At 44.9% G+C, this 22,112-nt stretch overlaps 2 protein-coding genes and 1 long non-coding RNA gene across 4 annotated transcripts in view; 2 read left to right on the top strand and 1 right to left on the bottom strand.

The window, feature by feature from the left end:
- The window catches only part of SRF (serum response factor), a 73,426-nt gene extending 59,696 nt beyond the window's left edge, over positions 1-13,730 (top strand). For both annotated transcript variants that reach the window (XM_081188631.1, XM_081188632.1), the window contains 4 exons: positions 3,825-3,935; positions 5,985-6,176; positions 7,355-7,431; positions 9,072-13,730. In XM_081188631.1, coding sequence (XP_081044757.1) covers positions 3,825-3,935; positions 5,985-6,176; positions 7,355-7,431; positions 9,072-9,167 — 476 coding nt within the window. In that variant the 3' untranslated portion in view covers positions 9,168-13,730. The remainder of the gene's footprint in view (positions 1-3,824; positions 3,936-5,984; positions 6,177-7,354; positions 7,432-9,071) is intronic.
- Positions 1-22,112, bottom strand: part of LOC308584213 — a 264,753-nt gene that overhangs the window by 68,472 nt on the left and 174,169 nt on the right. The gene's annotated exons all lie outside the window — the stretch shown is intronic.
- The window catches only part of LOC308583915 (cullin-9-like), a 52,480-nt gene continuing 46,891 nt past the window's right edge, over positions 16,524-22,112 (top strand). Inside the window, exon 1 of the mRNA XM_081188304.1 lies at positions 16,524-16,623. The gene's annotated coding sequence lies outside the window, so the exon portion shown is untranslated. The remainder of the gene's footprint in view (positions 16,624-22,112) is intronic.

Here is a 22,112-nt window from a genome sequence, read left to right as displayed (position 1 = left end):
TGTGGCCAGCATGACTAAGCTGCTTCTGGCGAACCAGAGCAACGCACAGAAACGCCGTTTACCTTCCCACCGGAGCGGTACCTATTTATCTACTTGCACTTTGACGTGCTTTTGAACTGCTAGGTTGGCAGGAGCAGGGACCGAGCAATGGGAGCTCACCCCGTCGCAGGGATTCGAACCGCCGACCTTCTGATCGGCAAGTCCTAGGCTCTGTGGTTTTATCCACAGCACCACCCGCGTCCCCATGGCATCATTAAGCTGGCATAAATTGTTAAAAAAGTATATGTCCCTCAATGAGCTATCTTGATCCTGGCGCTAGTTCTTAAATTTAAAATGCTTAGAATTGAAATCTTAAGTTAAAAATATTCAGTTCCGACACCTCTTTTTATGTTCTTGTTCTGAGCAAAGGAATTGCATATAATAGGTTTCCAAGCAGGGCTGTTTGTATTCCTTTCTGCTGCAGTCATGGCATGCAGGTGCAGAAAATAAGTATTCACTCTCCTGGGAATTTCAGCTTTTCATCTTAAATATTTTAGCACTCAAGGTTGCAAGAAGAGGGCTGGAAATGCATCAGCCTTGATGAAATGGGGGGGAGGAACTGGGGAAGGAATAGGGCTGCAGTTGAACAGGATTTTGAATCAATCCTGGAGATTGCTATCCTTTCCCCTACAACAGCAGAATAATAAATTGTGCAGAATGCACATGCATATCCAAATATTATTAAACTGCATGAATGTATGCAGGTTGCAAGATTCTGTGTGTATGTGGCGTGGAGGGGGGAGAATATTTCCCCTCTCCCCAAAAAAACATTTGTGCAAAATACACACGGTCCTGCGTCCTGACAATGTAAAATGAACTTCAGAGCCATAATGTATACTAATGGCCAGTTGCTCGAGCGGTTTTTAAGGGGGCTTCAGCAAATTTGTGGCTCTCAACCAAGATACCGTATTTTCCGCTCTATAGGACGCACCGGACCATAGGACGCACTGGACCATAGGAGGGGGAGAACAGGAAAAAAAATTCTCCCCCTCTCTGCTCAGCGCCCCTTCAGCGAAGCGGCAGGAGAAACAGAGGCCCTTCCATTTCTTCTCCCGCTTCACCGAAGGGGCGCTGCGCAGCTCTCCTGTTGCGCTCTGGGGGCTTCAGGTGGCTATCCGCAAGCCTTTGGAGCATAGCGGGAACTCCTGCTGCGCTCTGAAGGCTTGTGGATAGCTGCCTGAAGCCCCCAGAGCACAGCGGGAGTTTGCGCTGCGCTCCGGAGTCTTCAGGCGGCTTCAGCCAAAGCAACGTGAAGCCTCTGGAGTGCGGGGGGAGCTCTTCCTCTGCGCTTCGGAGACTTTGCGTTGTTATCGCTGAAGCCAAGGAGCCTGCACTCGCTCCATAAGACGCACACACATTTCCCCTTAATTTTTGAAGGGGAAACAGTGCGTCTTATAGAGCGAAAAATACGGTAGTTCAATGGAACCTCCATGGCCAAACATAGTGTAGCTTTCAAAATCGGTTGCTACGGAACAAAGTGTTCATGGATGTCTTCATACCTGACTCGCAGTGACTTTCCCAGCTGTATCATGGGTCCCTCAGCCCCATCAGAATTTGGCATGGTTTGGCCAGAAGGAGCAGATGGCGGGAGGGGGCTGGAAGTCTGGTACCCAGGTGTGGAGGAGAGCTGGAAACAAAGGGGCATGACGCAGTCTTGTCGCTGAGAACCAAGCATCCAGGTGTGATCAGACGCGCTTACCCAGAGCACAGTGTGTGTGTCTGTCGGCAGCAGACCTGTAGGGCGAGAGAGTTTCATGAGTGAGCAAGCGCGGCCTCATCTTGAAATCCCTTGTGGGAGGGTGTGTTAGTCGTCGGCGCATCTTTGTAGCTGCAGTTCGCTTAGGAACTTGCTCATTTACTTTCGAACAGGGTTAGAAATTCAGATATATAAGTTAATATATAAGGCCCTGACACTGAGGTCCAGCTCCGAGAGCCTTCTGGCAGTTCTCTCACTACGAGAAGTGAAGTTACAGGGAACCAGGAAAGTGGGCCTTCTCGGTAGTGGCACCCTCCCACCAGATGTCAAGGAGATAAATAACTATACGACTTTAGACGACATCTGAAGGCAGCCCTGTAAAGGGAAGTTTTTAGTGCTTGATGCTTTATTATGCTTTCATATTTGTTGGAAGCTGCCCAGAGTGGCTGGGGCAACCCTGTCAGATGGGTGGGGTACAAATAATAAAATTATTATTATTAATTGCCAAATGGCACGTTAAACCTAGGTTACAGTCACCACAATGTCTAGGCATCTTTTTTGGCAGTGGGAATGATGATGCTTAATAGAATCAGACACCTCCATATTATTATTATTATTATTATTATTATTATTATTATTATTATTATTATTATTATTATACCTCTCTATATTTCTTGTTTGTTTTACACTAAAATTTTAGGACCAGTTCTGTATATGCATGTGTTATATTAAATATTAAAAGACAGAAATTTACGGAGCTTTCTGAAATCTTAATTTACCTAGGATGGTCTGAACTTTTTTGCAATTCCTTTCATATGGAACAGGGAGCATGCTTGTTTTCTCCTGCTCTGGAGGATAGGACTCAAGGCATTTCCTTCAAGTTACAAGAAAGGAGATTCTAACTAAATATTTGGAAAAAAACTTTCTGACAGTAGGAACTGTTCAGCAGTGGAACGGACTCCCATGAGAGGTGGTGGACTCTCCTTCCTTGGAGGTTTTTAAGCAGAGCTTGGATGGTCATCTGTCATGGATGCTTTAGCTGAGACTCCTGCCTTGCAGGGGGTTGAACTAGATGACCCCTTGGGTCCCTTCCAACTCTGATTTTATGAATTTTGGGCCAGTGGCTCTGTTAATTGGATAGCCTTTCTTAAAAACAACAACACCACATTAGCACCCATTTTATTCTCCATTCTCAGAATAACAATAAACATATCCTCTCCCCACACAGGAGCATACATAAAGAAAAAAACTTAAAAGCATTTGCATTGATAAGTCAAACCACTTCATCTGTAGAACAAAAATATCATTCTGTAGATCCCTGCATGTTGCTGGTAGCCTATAACCATGCTTTTCCATTGCCGCATAATAAATAAATTTGTACCAAGTTGAGTAAAATGAATAATAATAATAATAATAATAAATTTTATTTATACCCCGCTCTCCCTAGCCAGAGCCGGGCCCAGGGCAGCTAACACCAATAAAAGCACAGTAAAAACATAATGGGGGGGAGGGGGGGGAGGGAAAAAAACCAATTTTAAATGCAGGTTAAAATGCAATTTAAAATGCAGCCTCATTTTAAAAGTACCCGATAGATCAAGACCATAAGGGGAGGGCAACATAAGGGTCAGACTGAGTCCAAACCAAAGGCCAGGCGGAACAGCTCTGTCTTGCAGGCCCTGCGGAAAGATGCCAAGTCCTGTAGGGCCCTAGTCTCTTGTGACAGAGCGTTCCACCAAGTCGGGGCCTTTACTGAAAAGGCCCTGGCCCTAGTTGAGACCAATCTACCCACCTTGCAACCTGGGACCTCCAAAATGTTGTCATTTGTGGACCTTAAGGTCCTACGCGGGGCATACCAGGAGAGGCGGTCCCGTAGGTACGTGGGTCCTAGGCTGCATAGGGCTTTAAAGGTCAAAACCAGCACCCTTTCAAAAAACAACAATGGAGCACAAAACCAAGCAGTTTAAAAAGAAGTTGCTGTTGATGTAATTTATATGTTGCCTTGTTAGCTCTGGAAAGGTGAACTCTGTCAATGGGCTGAATGGCGCTAAGTCGAGTTTGGGAGTTAAACGGTCCCTGTCTTGCTTCCTAGGTGGAGCTGTGGCTCAGCAAGTTCCCGTGCAAGCCATCCAAGTGCATCAGCAGACGTCTCCCACAACTGACAGCAGTACTGACCTCACCCAGACCTCTTCCAGCGGGACAGGTAAGCAGCCACCAAATCTCTTGCTGCCGCATAACTCTAGGTAGGCAATGGGGAACTTCCATTTCTACCAGGGCCATTGACTCACGGAAGACAACCACAACAACGTGTGGCCGTCCTGCCTTAGTACCCCTGGGCTTCCATCCCTTGGTTGCTGGCTTCTGTGGTCACCAGTCAGCTGATCTCTGCCTCTCCTATCAGTGGATTGCTGTTGTTTGAAACACCTCCCAGCCACGGTGCCCAGCCAATCAGGAGAGACCAGTGAGGGGAGCATGTGTTATTGGGCTCCACTGTCGATAAGAACCCCCGCCCTCCCCAACCTAGACCTAGGCCTTTTAGGGTTGCCATATGTCCTCTTTTTCCAGGACATGTCCTCTTTTTCATGGGTATGTAAAATGAGAGTCGTCTTTGTGATCTATAGTTAGAAGCAGAAGTCGGCAAATGTGTTCCCCTTTTTGCTCTTGAAAATATGGCAACCCTACCTTTTTTAAAAGGGGACGCGGATGGCGCTGTGGGTTAAACCACAGAGCCTAGGACTTGCTAATCAGAAGGTTGGCGGTTCGAATCCCTGCGACGGGGTGAGCTCCTGTTGCTCGGTCCCAGCTCCTGCCAACCTAGCAGTTCGAAAGCACGTCAAAGTGCAAGTAGATAAATAGGTACCGCTCTGGCGGGAAGGTAAACGGCATTTCCGTGCGCTGCTCTGGTTCACCAGAAGTGGCTTAGTCATGCTGGCCACATGATCCGGAAGCTGTCTGCGGACAAACACCGGCTCCCTCGGCCCACAGAGTGAGATGAGCGCCGCAACCCCAGAGTCGGTTACGACTGGACCTAATGGTCAGGGGTACCTTTACCTTTACCTTTTTATCCAGGGCAGAGGCTGAGCAGGGAAGGGGTTGATGCCCAAAGTGGCTTTCTTCAGCCTTGCTTCCCCGAATGTCATTGGACTACAACTCCCATCATCCATGACCGGCAGCTGAGCTGGCAGGGGATGCTGGGGGTTGTAGTCAAACAATGTGCAAGGAGGACCCAAGCTTGAAGAACTGTGACCCTAATGGTTTTCTCTCTCTCCCCACACCTAGCAAAGTCTGTTACCCAAACATGGAGTCTTCCAGCTACCCATGTGGCCTGGATGAAATGAGGTGGCAGGTTAAATCTGCCCCATGCTTGTTCTAGGCCTTGCAAGGCTTTCCTTTCACCCACAACTACATCCTTTCAATTGAACCTGCTGGTTCTGACTTGCGGTTGTGTAGATTTGCAATCTGTGTGCCCTGCCTGGGCTTATTGAGTGCTGTTACAGAGGGACCTGAGCTCCCCCCCCCCCTTTGCTTGCGCAGCTCCCTGCAATCGGAGATTCTTTTAAAGATCATTCTTGTCCCAAGCACTGCTCTGCGCAAAAGTATATCACTGCTTACAAGGTCACTGTCTCCTTCGAGTTCAGCAGACCCTAGTCAGTGCTGATAGGCTGGGTAGGAGAATGCCTGAGAAACTTAGAGGAAAGTATTTGTTCTAATGTAGTGTTACTTTAGTGCCATCTAGTGGGTCTTTGCTTGCATATATGCATGCATATATATATATATATATATATATATATATATATATATATATTCCTATATATATCATATATACTCCTGATACTGAACACAATTATAAAACTTATAGAGAAGAAATTTATAACTGACTTCCAATTAATCTCACTGTACTTTATCCATTACTTTATACCACACATTTACATATTTCTTAGATTATTTCTTTTTACCTCCCTACGAACTTACATTTATACAATTCAGGGATCAGTCTAATTCTGCCAAGATGTTTCCTTTTATTCCATAGTTTTCTAAATATTCGATTCCCCAATCCTTATAGACTTTTTGTTTTGATTGGCCTCTTACTCTTCCTGTCGCTTTCGCTAGCTGCAGGTATTCTACCATTAGGATTTGCCAATCTTCCGTGTTTTGGTATTGTTGTGTTATTCCAATTTCTTGTTACTAAGATTCTGGCCGCCGTTATTCTGTACATGAATAATTGTACCTTGCCCCTCCTTTCTTTTGCCAGTGACCCTGCCAGCTACGATCATGACTTCGTCCGTGCCAACCACCGTAGGCGGCCATATGATGTACCCCAGTCCTCACGCAGTGATGTACGCACCTACGTCAGGCCTGACAGATGGTGGCCTTGCAGTTCTCAATGCCTTCTCCCAGGCACCATCTGCAATGCAGGTTTCACACGGCCAGGTCCAGGATCAGGGTAAGAATGGAGGCGGGCTTTTCCTTTATGTAGAATGCTCATATCGCACTTCTGTAGCTTCAAAGGGCTCTCAAAGCAGCTTACGGAATATTCTCGAAATAAAATGCGTCAATCTAGTACAGGAGCAGGTGTTGCTTGGTGTACGCAATTAGGTTAGAACGACAGCTCTCCCCAAAATCGTCTGAAGGGTGTGGGGCTGAGCTGTTGTGTCTTGTCCGGTCATGATGAAATCCGTCTTCCCTGATGCACAATGGTGTTTCTGAAAGAGTGAACGATCTTCATTCTGCCATGTGTTGGGTTCCTCAGAACATAGATTATCTAGCTATGTTCTGAGGAACCTAACACATGGCAGAATAGATAGATAGATGATTGATAGATAGATAGCACCAGTGACGTGCATGGTGTTTTACCAAGTAGAAGAGCACAGCACTCTGCCCTGAGGAGCTTACAATCTAAAATTTGAACCAGAGGAAGGGGAAGAAAGTGGAGTCAAGGGAATATGCAGGAAAGAATGTGTGATTATTTAAGTTACACCTGCTCAGGGTAAGTTACACTTGGGTTTGGAAAGAGATATGAGGATAATTCCAGAGAGGAAGATTTGAGAAGGATGAAAAGGAGCAGCTGCATGTCTTTGATGCATAGCTCAGTGGCAGAGGGCATGTTTTGCTGAAGGTCCCGGATTTGTAGTTATCTGTAGGGAACTCAGGTACCAGTTTGTAAGAAAGACCTCTGCTGGAGACTTGTCAGAGCTGCTTCCCAGTAAGTAGGGTTGCCATATTTGAAACAGTGAAAATCGGGAGAGAAAAGTTGTTGAGTTTTTTTAAACAACAACAACAGACCAGTGGAGCTGCTTTATATATTTTAATACTTTAGCTTTATCGAAATATATACACATTTCTATTTCAGTGAGCCTCCATCCTGCATTTCAGCAGGAGATTTGGTGATCACTGCTTTTATAAAGCATGTTTAGGACAGCTTTTGTTCAACAGAACATTGCTTGCGCTCTTTGAAATGGCTCGTTTTGTTTCTAGCTTTAATGATATTGGTTCTGGGTTTATTATCGTTTACGCCATTATGATTACACCTGAATTGTTCTGGATCATTTGAAGGTGGTGCTGCTGGTGCTGTTAGTTTTGGATAGCGGCTAATGGCACACTTGTGATTTTTTTCTTTGGCAGGTGGAGTCCCTCAGGTGTTCCTGACAGCACCATCAGGAACAGTTCAAATCCCAGTCTCAGCTGTCCAGCTTCACCAGGTTGGTTCACCATTTAAGTAGACTTAAACTTCCCCCAGACTGGGACAGCAGTCCTATTGAACCTTAAGGGATTGTGCTTCTGAGGAAACGGGATTGTGCTGTAAGGCTGGCTGTAATTTTCTTTGCACCCTGTTGAACATATAGCAAGATACACAGCTCCCCAGGTCTGTTTCCCAAGTTGCCTTGTGTACTGAATTGCAGCGGTCCCATTTTGTTGCATTTCCCAATTGTTTCATTCAAGCTTCAAGACTCCTAGGGATGGAAGCAGACAATGGCCTGGTTCGCACATAACACTAAGCCATCGTTTGGAAAAAGGCAAGTGTGCTAACGCAACAATTAGACAATCACAGCTGCTTCACTCCCCACTCCTGCTGCTACACTGCCAGGAGCTAAGTGTTACAGTCAGGCCTGGGTTTGTGATTTATCTCACTCCAAATAAAGAAAGAGAAAACCAAGGTTTGTTCTAGGCTTACTGCTCTTGGAGTGTCTGGCAGCTACAAACCACAGTTAAACTATGTGCTGTGTAAGTTCTTTCTTTTCTCTGTCCTCAATCTTCCAACATTAAGCTTCATTGCATGGCCCTGAGTTATAATATTCTGGGAGTGGGATATAAGCTTATCTTCCTACATTTTTCTCAGCATACATCATCTGTCATATCCCTCATTACTTGCCTTTTTTCCTAAAAGTAAAAAGCCCCAAATTATGTAACTTTCCCCCATTGGGTAGTTGTTTCATCCCCTTGATCATATTGATTGTTTTTTTCTTTATGTTTTGATGAGTGCATCATATTTGCGTGATCGTATCTTGACTTACTATTATCCTGAGACACACACAAGCTTTGTAGTCCTTTCGCTTATCCTTTGTCATCAAGCTATGATTAAATTAGGAAATCCCTAATTAACTTAGCTTTTCGTTTCATCCAAACTGTGAAACTATGGTTACTAGCATTGGAAGAAATCAGGATCTTAAACCAATTTCAAAATGGCCTAATATCCTGACTTGTTCTGCAGCTGGTTACCATTGTTTCCTGGTTTGGACAGAACAGGAAACTATGGTTAGTTAGACGCTTTCTGGTGTAATTTCAGCCCATGCTAAAGAGAAGGGGCTTTGAGATTTGATAGTCTGAACCAGCTCTGAATCCTGTTCATACAAGAAAACACCACCTTTAAGTAAAACAAATCCAAGTATATTCCTCTCTGACCACTTTAATATGTGTACCTCCATATGGTGAAATATTGAGAGAACCATGTGAAATTAGAAGCAAATGGTGTGTTTCATATGATTGCATCAGACAACCAGTCTGTCCTGTGACAGTTGAGGCCATCACGCAAATGCATTTCCTAAGCCAGTGTTTCCCGATCTTCTGAAACCTGCGTTCCAAATCTTCTTTTCTAGATGAAGGCACACCTCATTCTTACACTCTTAAGACAAATTCACCATCACAGCCTGCAACCAACTTTGTATTTTATATGACTTAATCGTTTTTAGTATTAATATTTTTTTTTAACTGCCTTGGATTCCTTGGGAGAGGGAGGGGTGGTATATAAATGTAGGATCGAGATAAGTAAAATAAGCATGTGCTGTTTGAAGGCAAGCGCTCCTTTGCTTAACAGTTCTCCTTCACTCTTTTGTCTCCGCAGATGGCCGTAATCGGGCAGCAGTCCAGCAGCAGCACCAGCTTGACAGAGCTACAAGTGGTCAACTTGGACACGTCGCATAGCTCCAAGAGTGACTGAGCAACTCTAGAGGGCGGGGGGCGGGAGGGGGAACCTGGGGGGCGGAAGGAGAGAGACAGAGGAGAAGGTGTGTCCCTGGCACCCAAACCTGCAGTGGCTGCCTCCAGTTTTTGAGGCCTGTGCGTGGCTCGAGGACCTGCGGCGCTCCCCAAAACTGCACCAGGATCTCTGCGGTCCCTATTTTTCTATGGACTCTGTCACTTATTTATTGTTGCCTTTTTCACGTTTTCTTTCCTTTTCTCTCAACACTTCACACCGACACACACACGCACAAATACACACACACACACTCAAAACACATATTAAAGTGGCTGTTGAGGCCAGCGGCAGGGAGCTGAGCCTGGGCTGTAAGGGGAGGGTGGGGGCGGGCGGTTTGCTTTGTTATCTTTGGACGCTGCATATACAGTGCTTTTATTTGTGTGTGTGTGTGTGTGTTTGTTTGGTTTTGTTTTTCCCCTCCTCACTCCAGCCAAAGAAACGTGTCTCTCGTGGGTAGGGGAACTTTACTCTGCCATGTGTATATAATATATAGGAAAAAAACAACCCTTCTTCTGTCGTCATCGCCAGAGCGGGAGTTCCTTCTCCCCCTCTCCGCAGCGTGTCCACGAACTTCCTCAGCTCACAGTCTCCAGCCTGAGCAGCCAAGACTGTGGCAAGGAGATAAGCTGGAACGCAGAAGGGTCTGAAGCCATCGTCATCCAAAAGGGAGTCTCTTGTTTCTGCTGTCATTTTATTTTCACTTTTAACCTATGCTGGAGCAAAGGGTCATCTCTCTCTCTCCCCCTCACCCCCCACCCCCATCACCCCAGGTTCAGGTTGTCCAGCTGGCTTGCAGCAATGTGCCTTCAAGCAAATCAGTGATGCGTTGTGGCCTGGCCTCTGCACAGCGACCCTTGCCTCTTACGCTTGGCTTGCAAAGAGGGGTCGCTCCCGCCGGTGCCCTCCTTCTCCTTAGGCTCTGTTGTGGGTGGGTGAGGAGAGGCAAGAGCACATTGGCGGCAACCCTGGAACCGTTCCTTCCCTCGAAGCTTGTGTTTGGTTGGTGAGAACCCACTGGCTTTAGGAGTACGTGCCCCAGGGGTGTGTGAGCGGGCAGCGGACACATTTCACTTTTAAACACCGCCCTGCCCACTTCCTTGGGTCCTACCCAGCAACCCTTAAGCCCCATCGTTGCGACGGATGCATCCTCTCGGGCGAGCTTTGTTCATTTTTGCAGAGGCTGCTCCTCTTGAGAAGGTCGATGAGATGAGCCGCCGTCCTTTTTCTAAGTAATCGGGGAGAAGGGTGTAAAGGAACAGTGTCGGAAGCAGAGGGAAAGCTATATTTTTGTAAGTTTGAACTCCACAGGCCTTCCCAAGACTGTTGTGCCCACAATTTGGGACCGCTCACCCCAACCCTGGCCAGGTAGCCCCGAAAACAAGATGATTCGTCCCCTTGAAAGCGCTTCTGCATCTGCTGCTTCCGAGTCTGCCGTCCTCAGTTGGGACTGGGTAGGACTCAAGAGTGGTGGGAACGCACCTCCCCTGCAGGAGAAAGGCAGCGCCGGATGAGTAAGGTGACAGCCGCCACCAGGTCTTTGTGCTTTAGAAAATTCCTTATCGTGTAGATCCGTGGTTCAGGGTCAGCAAATGCAAAAAAACAAACAAAAAGGGAATAGCTGCAAGGGAGACCAGGAAGGGCGTTGTGCTACCAATGGGAGGGGTGTGCATGTGATGAAGCTATCCCATTGGGGAAAGCACTCTGCCATTAGATAGTTTTCTTGCCACACAATCATGCACTTCCTTTTAACCAATCCGAAAGTGGCGCAGGAAAGGAATTCTTCATCCCCCTTCCACACACACACACAGACACACACACACACAGACACAGACACAGGCCTACTTTGGAGCAAGGAGGCTGCAGACTTTTAGAGAAAGGAAGCAGCTGCTGTAACCTTTTTTTTAAACTAAAAAAGACAAAAGAAGCCTTTGGGGGGGGGCGGGAAAGGACTTTATTTTTCTAAATGTTAAACTCAGTATTTATGTAATTCTCAAAGGAATTAAAGTCTGGCTCCTGTACAGTTTTCATGGGGTTTGTACTTGGGGAGCGGGTGGGTGGGGAAGAAAGGGCCATGGGGTGGGGAGGAGGAAAGGGGCCTTTTAAATTTGTATTGTCACCTTTATGAAATTTCTTCCATGAACATTAGCGTTTAAGCTGGTCTCCTGCCTCAAGCACTTGGGTCAAGCTTGATGGGAAGGTCCTGACAGTGGAGGAAGGGAGACTTTCTTTTTAAGGTTTATTTTCCCCTTTCCCAACTTTGCTTCCTTTGAAATCTACGGATGAAGGGTGGTATACAAATTTTATAAATAATAATAATAATGATGATGATGATGATGATGATGATGATGATGGAGTTGACCATACTGTGGAAATTAAGCCCAGCTCACTCACACCCGCTTATGTCTTTTGGTAAAATGGACTGTGTAACATCTGGCTGCAAGGGGTGCCTCACATTTCTCAATACTCCCTTAAGAAACAAAGTCTCCACTCAAAACACAGAATTAGCACAATTTCTTCCCTGGTGTGCTAGGATTGTAAATGTCAGAAAGCATTCAAAAATTGTATCCCCCCCTACTGCAGCGTAAGGAATAGAGTTCATTCTACCACCTCTCTTCAAGTCAGTCTTTGAGGGTGCCACAAGACTCTTGGTTGTTTTTGCTGCAAGAGACCAACAGATTTACTACAGCACAAGGTTTCTTGGACTCAGGCCCATTTTGTCAGGTGTGCAAAAGCAAAATTTAGTTGGCTTTATAAAAGTGAAAATTGTAAGTGACAGCTAGATATTAATTACTATGTTAAACAAGCATATCTTTAACCTTTTATATTACCAGACTGTTGGTCAATGGTGAGATGACTGCGTTATTGCCCCGGTTAAAAAGGTTAAAGATGTGCCTATCTAGCACATCTAGTTAACATCTTAAGTATCACTGAGTTTAATTTTTGCATCTTCCTGCCATTCAACTAGCACCTTGATTTTTCTCTTCTATGTACTTGCCGACTTGAGTGGGCTTCAGTCCAGTCTTTTAAGATACAATGCTTGTTTGCTTTTGGTGCATGTGTTGATTAGCCTTCAGCCAATGTGCATTTAATGGACTCTAGCAACTGGAGGGGAAACCATGTTTCTATACTGGAAGATGAGGTCCTAAAGAGGATCCAAGGTAACCTTATTCTTTTAAGTCTCCCATTTTGCACCTTGGGATGTCATGAGTCCAGGAAACCATCCTTTGGTTCTCTTGGCCTGAGCAAGACTGACCCTTGAATTCCAATGTCCTGGTGTGCTTCCAACTTCCAGCCTCGCCCTAGAGACGTGCACTACATTCTTCTATTAAGCTCTGAGCCAAACACTCCTTCCATGGTTAAAATATTTTATCCTTAAAAGACATGGATGCCACAAATGCATTCAGAAAAAAAAGTAATCTACTTCCAGTAATTAACAGATCCTTATGAGAATTTGGTCCAGCCCATTCTGGGAGGGACCAGGGAGTTCAAGGGAATCTGATGTAATGGGTAAAAATAGCTCATTTTTTATCTGCATGCAACTCCTTGGCAAGCAGGTGGACTGTGTAGACCTGCCAAGTGATGAGAATTTTACTAGCCTTTTGTATTTGGTCAGGAGTTGAGAGTAGAGGGGGAGTGGTAAAGGGTGCTTAACGTGGCCAATAATAACAAATTACCGGCCTCCAGGCAGTTGCACATGGTGGCATGTTGGTAAACGGTCATTTGTACTCTCCCACTAATGGGGGGTGGGAAATCTCTGGTCCTGTAGTAGTTGCTAGACTACAACTCCCATCATGCTTGACAATTGGCCATGCTGGCTGACTGGTGATGAGAATTGGAGTCCAGCATTTGGAGCGCCACAGGTGACTCATCCCCCTCCCCCCAAAAAACCACTCTTAGGACTTGGTAAGGGTAAAGGGGGAATGTATGAAGAATATATTTGTATCAAGAGGGAGTTTGTGGTGAATGATTATGGATATGTTTGGGTAGAGGAACATCGGCAAAGCCGTTTTTCTCTAATGTTGCTGACTCAAAAGATGCCTGCTAAATAGGATGAGAAACCAAACTGATTGGATGTAGGTTCCCACCCCCCAAAAAAAATTCTTCCAGAAACCCCCACCCCACCCCTGCCCGATTTCAAGTGCTGAGGATCTTGTTCCATTTAATCTGTAGTCCGTTCCCCACCCCACCCCCAATTTTAGGAAGTTTTGTTGGCTACGAAAAGCACCTGCAGGTTAAACGCTAATGTTGCATGTAATTTAAAGTGTTGACTTGTAAGAACACTTATCAGGGATGAAATGGCATTTATTGTGTGGTGACCTTTCTAGTTCACACTTTACAGATTGTTTTGGGGTTTTGTGTGTGTGTGCGTATGCGTGTGTGTGCGTGAGTGGCTGTGCGTGTGGGGTTAATTTCCAGGGTTGTGTTTCTGGAAGGATGTGACTGTAATCGCAGTACTATGTACAGAGCTTTCTTTTGTATTAAAAAAAAAAATACTCTTTCAATAAATGTATCATTTTGTGCACAGACTTTGTGTCCTCAGTGTTGCCTCAGGGATTCAGAAATGGGAAACAAAATGGGGGATGCTCACAAAATTCTGGGATATTCACAAGCCAAAAATGAAGAGAGCCCCCAACATCACCAGCAACACTCCTAGCCCTTTCTGCATTGGACAGAGATCGTATGCATCTTGGAACTGGTGGAGATATATATGAAGGGGTCTTGTCCGTCATAATTTATTGCAGGGTGAAGTGGGGAGAGGGAATTTGATTCTCTGAAGAAGAGCCAAACTGCATGTTATCACTAGCAAATTCAGGTCCCCAAAATTGTGTGTCTTTTTGTGATGCAAACAGGGAGGTGGGAGTGTTTGCCAGATACCGTATTTTTCGCTCTATAAGACGCACCAGACCACAAGACACACCTAGTTTTCGGAGGAGGGAAACAAGAAAAAATATATTCTGAATCTCAGAAGCCAGAACACCAAGAGGGATCGCTGCGCAGTGAAAGTAGCAATCCCTCTTGCTGTTCTGGCTTCTGGGATAGCTGCGCAGCCTGCATTCGCTCCATAAGACGCACACATATTCCCCCTTACTTTTTAGGAGGGAAAAAGTGAGTCTTATAGAGCAAAAAATACGGTAATTTGCCGAGAGTGGCTGGGGTACAAATAATAAAATAATTATAATTGGGTGGAGGGGTGGTGTTTTGCCCTTCTCAGCATTTTTTCCCCACGGGCTCTCCTCATCCCTAATGAACTGAAATTTGCTCTTGCTCTTGGATTCTAGGGCCTGCCCTTTTTCATTTCTTAAAAAAAATGTATGAGCTGCTTGCACAGTAAAATAAATAAATTTTGAAGTGGTGTACTTGAGAGTCCCATGGACTACAAGAAGATCAAACCTATGCATTCTTAAGGAAATCAGCCCTGAGTGCTCACTGGAAGGACAGATCGTGAAGCTGAGACTCCAATACCACTGTACAGTACTTATATATTCAAAAAGTTGCTTGTAGTCATAGAGGAAGGATACTCTGTAAATGCTTAGAATAAAGACGCTAATAATTAGCACAGGTGGCAAATACACAATCCTTCATGTCATTTGAAATCACAACAAAATTAAATGAAGAACCGAGTTTGGGCTTTAGCCTTGTTCTGGCCAAGTTGGTCTATACAATCTAATGAAAGCACTTAAAGCTGAGCAAATAAAGCTTGCATGAATCTGATAGTGACTGCTGTTCTAATCAATATAGAGCTAATACCAGTTGCTAGGAGGCATAGGTAGGCAGAGTGCTGCTGTGCTCATGTTCAGTTTGCAGGCTTCCCACAGGCATCGGGTCAGCCACTGTGAGAGCAAGATGCTGAAACTACAGTGGTACCTCGGGTTACATACGCTTCAGGTTACATACGCTTCAGGTTACAGACTCCACTAACCCAGAAATAGTACCTCGGGTTATGAACTTTGCTTCAGGATGAGAACAGAAATTGTGCTCTGGCGGCGCGGCGGCAGCAGGAGGCCCCATTAACTAAAGTGGTGCTTCAGGTTAAGAACAGTTTCAGATTAAGAACGGACCTATGGAATGAATTAAATACTTAACCCGAGGTACCACTGTGCCATTGGGCTGATCCAGTAGCTTCATTTTATGTTATTAAATACAAGCAATGTATGTAAAGCTAGGGAGAAAAGGGCTTGGGAGATCTCTCACTGGGGGGTCAACACAGACCACCAGCTTGCCAAGGAGTTGCATGCAGATAAAAATGGGAGACTCTGTATCTTAGGGGTAGAAAAATCTCTTTGGATTTATTACGTACATTTTGTGTTTTTAATCTTGTATTTTTGTGCTGTGAGTCACCCTGAGATTTACAGATGAAGTGCGGCATAGAAATTTAATAAAAACAAACAAAAAGTAAAACGCATGACCTGCTGTGGCTTTCCGGGTCTGGAAATGGCTGCAGCTGTCAACCATCCGCAGCCGATAAGACACCCATAGCTCCTGAGACCGCCTGAGCCTCCAGGGAGAGTTGGATCCAATAGCACCTCCAGATTGCGAACCTGCTTCTTCAGAAGCATAATTGTCAATGTTTCCCTTATTCCGAATAGGATTCCTCGCAAGAAAAGGGAAAAGTTGACAGCTATGTTCAGGAAATGTGCAACCCATCCAGGATTGGCATCCAGCCAATTTATTTTTTAATGTATTTCTTCCCCCCACCCTTGGTTTTTATGTATCTATTTGTGTGCTCTGTGTAGGTGCTGTTTGCTTGTCTGGTTGCAAGTCGATTTGGGCTGCCCTGCGCAAGATAAAGAGACTAAACACATTTTTTTATTATTATTAATACTAATAATAATGCACGTTTGTTCAGCAGCAAGTGCCGGTGTTCTCAATGGGGCTTGTTATCCGGCAGGTGCAAATGCTAGATTAAATAACTAAATGAGTCAGAATGGGCTCAGCTGCAGGCGGGCTCGCCAGCTAAGCAGTGACGGCTCAGGTGGAATCTACAGACATATTAAAAAAGTTCTGAAAATGCTTATTATTAAAGCGTTTTTTTAAAAGACACAAACAGACACTGAATTTTCCATAAGGCTCGCCATCGCCACCTAGTGCCACGTTGCACATTGCACTTTAAAAACAACACTTAGAACGCTTTTTTGCTTGCAGCTGCCATTCACTCGGCACTCCATATAGCGACCAAACATACACAGCGGCGCTCGACTTCGCGGCGCCCGAACTGTCCCTCGCAGGGCCCCGTAGACTAGAGGAGCCGGCGGCGTTAAAGCTGAAGGGAAAGGGCTTACGCACGCGCGACTTCCGGCGCATGCGCCCTGGTGACCCGGAACTTGTGGAGCTGCTGGAGTGGCCGGGCGAGGAGGCGGCGGCGGAGGAGGAGGAGTGGCGGCGGTGGCGGCGTCGCCCTGGGTGCTTGGCTGGGCAGGTAACGGGGCTCCCTGGGCGCCGGACGGGGCTCATTCCCCTCAGCAGGCCCCTTCTAGGGTGGTCTCCGCTTAGGGGCCCTCAGCGTCAGGCGAGCCGGGGCGCTTCCCCAGCACCACGTTGTGTCGCCCCGCGGCCCTTCTGGGCGGGGAGCTTCATCCCGCCGCTCAGTTTCTTTGTGCTCCTTTCTCTTTCGCTTCCGCACCGCCGCCTCCCTGGTGGGGAGGGAGCCCGGCTTGCCCACAGGGGCTTCTTCAGTCGAGGGACTCGTGAGGGGAACTTGCCCGCCGCTGGGGGTGACGCGGGGATTCCTCTGAATGGAGGCGGCCGAAAGGGAGCGCGTGTCCGAAAGCTCAAGAGAGACCAGCGGCCGTGTGGATTAAACGGGCGGCAAAGCCTGTACAGTGGTACCTCAGGTTACATACACTTCAGGTTACAGACTCCGCTAACCCAGAAATAGTTCTTCAGGTTAAGAACTTTGCTTCAGGATGAGAACAGAAATCGCGTGGCGGCAGCGGGAGGCCCCATTAACTAAAGTGGTGCTTCAGGTTAAGAACAGTTTCAGGTTAAGAATGGACCTCCGGAACGAATTAAGTACGTAACCTGAGGTACCACTGTACCTTATATGAAAGGGGGCGGGGGGGGAGAGAAACAACAGGACGACCCTCCTCCGTCGGATGCATTGATTGAAATCGGACCGCCTCAAGTATAGGTAGGAGGGAACCGATCCCAATAACGTATTTCACACACACACGCATCTGTATCTCACGCGCCGGCTCGCGAACTGCTGCTCCAAGAAGAAATCCGAGTGCAATTAAAACGTCCCGACTTCCAGTCCGAAGGGCCTGTACGGATGGGAAATGTGGGTCGAAGTGACGTTTCAGTGAGCAAATTGTACTTTTCTCACATAGAGCTTGGTTCGGGGGACCTCTCCTGAAATGAGTTTGAGGCTTCTTCCGCGCAAAAGGAGGAAAGTGCTTGACTTCTGAGAGCAAGCATTATGGCTCTTGTTAATGAGTGGCTCATTAGTAGCATTTCTGACTTATTCTTGACCAAATTGGTGTGTGGTTTTTCGTCATATGGAGAATCTCTTCTTTCCATTATGTGCTGGATAGTTTGGGGTGTTTCACCCACAGATAAATTGCCTTAGTATCCTTTGATGTGTACGGTGTGACAGATAAAATGTTTTTAGATAGTATAAAGGCTTTGCTTATTGTGCATGAATGTGATTTAAATGTCATAACATGCTATCAGTATGGACTGTGATAGGAAATGGTGAGTGGGGAACTTTAAATCAGTATTTTTACAGCAATTTACATTACTGCTTTAAAATTGCCTCGATTTAAGCCGATGCACCGGTGCTGCAACAGAATCTCTCCCAGCGCTGCACTTTATGGAGTAACAGGTCATTGTTGCATGAATTTTCATAGGCGAGAGTCTGCTTCATCAGATGTATTACTAAGAGTATATTCCTTAGATGCCAGAGAATAGGTTCTGACTCATACATCTGATGAAGTAGCACCTAGAATTCATCCCTCAGGATTCCAGTGTTAATTTGAAATACACTTGGTGCTAGACAAGCAAAATAATTTTCCATGTTCATGCTGGCTAGAACTTTCTCAAAGACTGTTACTCCAAGATTAAGTTACTCTATTTGATTAAAAGTTGATTATTAAGTAATGGTCTGAACGGAAATAAAAGCAGAGGGAAAGACTTCTTCCGTTGTAACATTTATGGGACATTGCAAATGGATGCGCAAGCCTATGTCGGCAAGATACAAAGTAATGGAAAGAAGAAAATGTTGGAATAGCTTGATTATAAATCACCTGATGGGCGAGGTTATCACAGGTGCAAGGCCAAATGAGCCAGTTGCTGTGGTAATGGCTCTGAGCTGTAGCTACATCACGGTGATTAATGTATGTCAGCTAGTTTTAGTTGGCCTTGGTACAGTAAGCCCGCAACTTACACACATTTAACTTGTGCGCATTTACATACTTGGCCATTTTTTTAAAAAAAAGAGGGCGGAAAGGGGGCACAAAGGACTTTGGCAGCCCCACCCATCAATGAACCCAGTGTGTTTTGACTATGTGATTTTGGCTTTAGGAGCAATCCCCAGAACATGGCCCCTGCGTAAGGTGTGGGCCTATTCTACTGCGGTTGAAGCCTTGGAATTAGAGCAACAGAGATGTTCTGTATCTGTATGTATCTGTAGCTGAAAAACCTGCAGGCTAAAACTTCCTGTTCTGTGTATAACTTTCTCCAGCACTGTTTGCTGTGTCTGTTACTTATGCAGCAGTAAAAGATTTGGCGACTTTTACTGTGAGCATAATCTAAATCCACACTTCCATTGTATATGTGTCTTATCTCAGATTCCTAACAGAACACTTCATTTTTATGGTTAGAATCATTTACAGGAGCTGGAAAATCAAGATTAAGAAAAAGATAGGTTAATCTATGGGAGGAAAAGTGTTAAATGTTATCTTGGGTGGGGTATAAAACAATTAAAAAATGTTCTACACCTCACAAGAAGGAAATATAATTTCAAATGTTACCAAATTTGAAAATACATACTACCTTTTTATAATGACAAAGCCAAGCGCTTCCACAAACAATCAAATGGCAGTATTGTACTTCCCATTTAAACTATTGTCATTGGACAATAGCCAGAGTCTTGTGAACATACTTCCCCTCACCCCAATCTTCTTCAGAGGGTCCTTCAGCATTTGGGAGCAGATTTTAGGGGCAGGTGAAGGGGTGAGGGAGAGTTGTTTTTGCCATTGGTGCCCATTTTGCTGGTGGATGGACACAGTATGATTTTGCCCACTGATTTTAGCTACATGGTATTTGCTTCAGTTTCTATACGTCCTATCTGTGTGGTTTGTTTCAAAACCAGCACATTAAAAAACCCAAAGATTTAAATATATAAAATGACAATAATTAGAAACATTGTCAACTGTTACGGAGGTTTTCCCAAATGTTTTGGTTAGTATTATATCAGGTTATTATGTCCCCTCTTAAACCCCTGTAAGTACATTCATATTGTTTATACATCTCTGGACTGATAAATTTCGCATTTGAATGTTTATTGTTTTCTAGCCCCTCTATGGTGAGAGACTTTGTCTTATATTCTGTATTGCAGAGATGTAATATTTCCCCCCTTTATCTAGTTTAAATAAAATAAAAAATAAAAAATGAAATGTAAGAAAGTCATGGTTTATTAACTCTTAGAAGCAAATATTGGGCTTGTCTTCTTTCCAGTTCATATTCAAAGTCAGTTTCTTTTTTTTTTGTCATGTTATCAGTTAGTTCAGGGATATTTCAAAACATGTCACCTTAGCGCCACAGCTTCCAGCTTGTCCTTTGCATTTGAAACTGTCTAATCTTACAACTTTAGCACCAAAGTTCACATGACAGGAGGCAGGCCCATAAAGCACATGTGAGTGTTTCTCATTGTGTGATGATTTGGTTGATGCAAGCGGTTTGTTCTACCTACTGGTTTCTTGAAACTGATGGGAGAAAACTAATGTTCTTGTGACACATGGCTTTAGGGAAGTTCTTCTGCTTTAAATGCGCTGATAGGCTAATTTGCAGTCCTGTGAAATTGAGGATTAAAAAAAAAAATGTTTTGAAATGTGAGCCTTGGCAGACTTGCTTGGAAATAGAGTGTGAGCAAACAATCAGATTCAGAAGTAAAATAATTCTGTTTGTAATGAGTGCATCCGTCAACAAGAACACCACTAGGTCCACAAACTAGGTTTGTGTCACTTTCCAGTGATAACACAGCTAAGGATGAGCCGGGTTTCAATGCCTGCCCCTTGATGGGAGAGAGAGTGTAAAAAATATTTTCCTGTAATTTTTGCACTGTATTTCAGGCCACCATGCAAGAAAGGAAAGAACTGTAATTCCCACAGCGTTTCCATCATAAAGGGGATAAAGTCTTGTTTATCTTGGAGAGCTGTGCTGAAGACCATTACCAGTGAAGGGGCATTTCTTGAAGGCAGGCAGAGATTGTTTTTAGTGGGGGCTGGCGCTGGTCAGTTTGAATCCCAAGGTCTCCTTTCCAAACCTGGTAAAGTCCAGCAGAGTTGCCCCATAGAGCAATGTATTCTGATCAGTTGTTTAAATTTGGCTAGAAGACGTTTGGTACAGTATTACTTTTAGTCCAGGAATAAGTTCCATGCTGGTTTCAGTAAGAGGTTGGCACTGAGTGGAACCCACTGATGATGCGGCATGGGTGGAATGCTGAGTGATGGAAGTGCAGTCTTGGAGCCAGGCTGTTCCAGATGACAAGAAGTCTGCCAAGCCTCCAGCACAGAAGTATTATTAATTGGTGTTAGCTTAGCAGATGTAAGAAAATACTGGTCGGACGACGTCCGCAAGGTCATGTTAAGTGTGTGAGAGAGAGAAATACAAACACCAGAAGGAAATATGCAGTGCATGATGGAAAGTGGAATCATTGAAGGCATTATTGAAGGAGGCAGGTTTGCTCTTTAGTTGTTGGATATTGGAGGATCCAGGGCTGGGGGTTCTGGTAGCAATAATGTCTAGCCCAGAATGAAAGTTGTCATTGTGCTTGGAAGACAGTTACTTTTAAACTGTGCGGCTGCTTTCTCTTTTTGTTCCTAGTTGCAGGCCTGCTGATTTCTTTTCACTGTGCAAAGTCTGTCTCTCTTCCATTGCTGTCAGCACTTGAGTATGCAGTACAGCTGACAGATTGCAAAGCATGGCTCACAAGGAGGAGAAGTTGCATCTAAGGCATGCATGACTAAGTCTCTGTTCTTACCAGTAGGAGCTAGACTGTCCGTCTCCCATCAGTGGGTAGCAGATCACAGATGACTTGAACATGCTGTAAAAAGTAATAATGCTTTTTTCTTGTCCTGCCTCTGCTAGCAATGTGGGGCTTTAGGAAGGATGAGTGAAGGCGATCTATTGTCATGACTTCCCACAATGAGTTCTGGAAATTGTAGTTTTTGAGAGAACTAAGAATTCTGCTAGAAAACTCCCCCATCTATGGTTCCCCAAGGGGAAGGAATGATTGTTTAACACTGAAGTGTAGATATGATTTTTCTCCTCCTCCATCTAAGAGGATTAGAGAAAGGAACACACACATTTTTCTGACCTTTGCAAAGCTCTAGTTCTGCTCAGTTTTATTTGAACTGTGAGAAAGAAGAGACTTTGGGGGGAGAGTGGTTTGTGCTTTTCCTTTTGCTCTGTGCAACAAAAGTATAAGATGGAATTTCAGAGAGGGCTGCCTCCCATTTCTTCTAAAGAGATTGCAATGTGTGCCAACATACAGAAGAGGATCCACCTCTGGATGAAACTATAAACCAGGATTGGAAGTTTCTAATTGCTGCATGGTGGGGGTTTTGGTGAGGGAGAGCAGGGGAGGCAGAAGAGTTTGGGCAAAGAGAATGAAGCTCTTCAGAAACCTGTTTTATTGTTTTATCTTTTTATAAACTGCATTGAGGTTTTCTTTCAAGCAGCATATAA

The sequence above is a fragment of the Podarcis bocagei genome, assembly GCF_964188305.1.
Source record: "Podarcis bocagei genome assembly, chromosome: 3".
NCBI lineage: Eukaryota > Metazoa > Chordata > Lepidosauria > Squamata > Lacertidae > Podarcis > Podarcis bocagei.
This window is presented reverse-complemented; position numbering and strand designations above follow the sequence as displayed.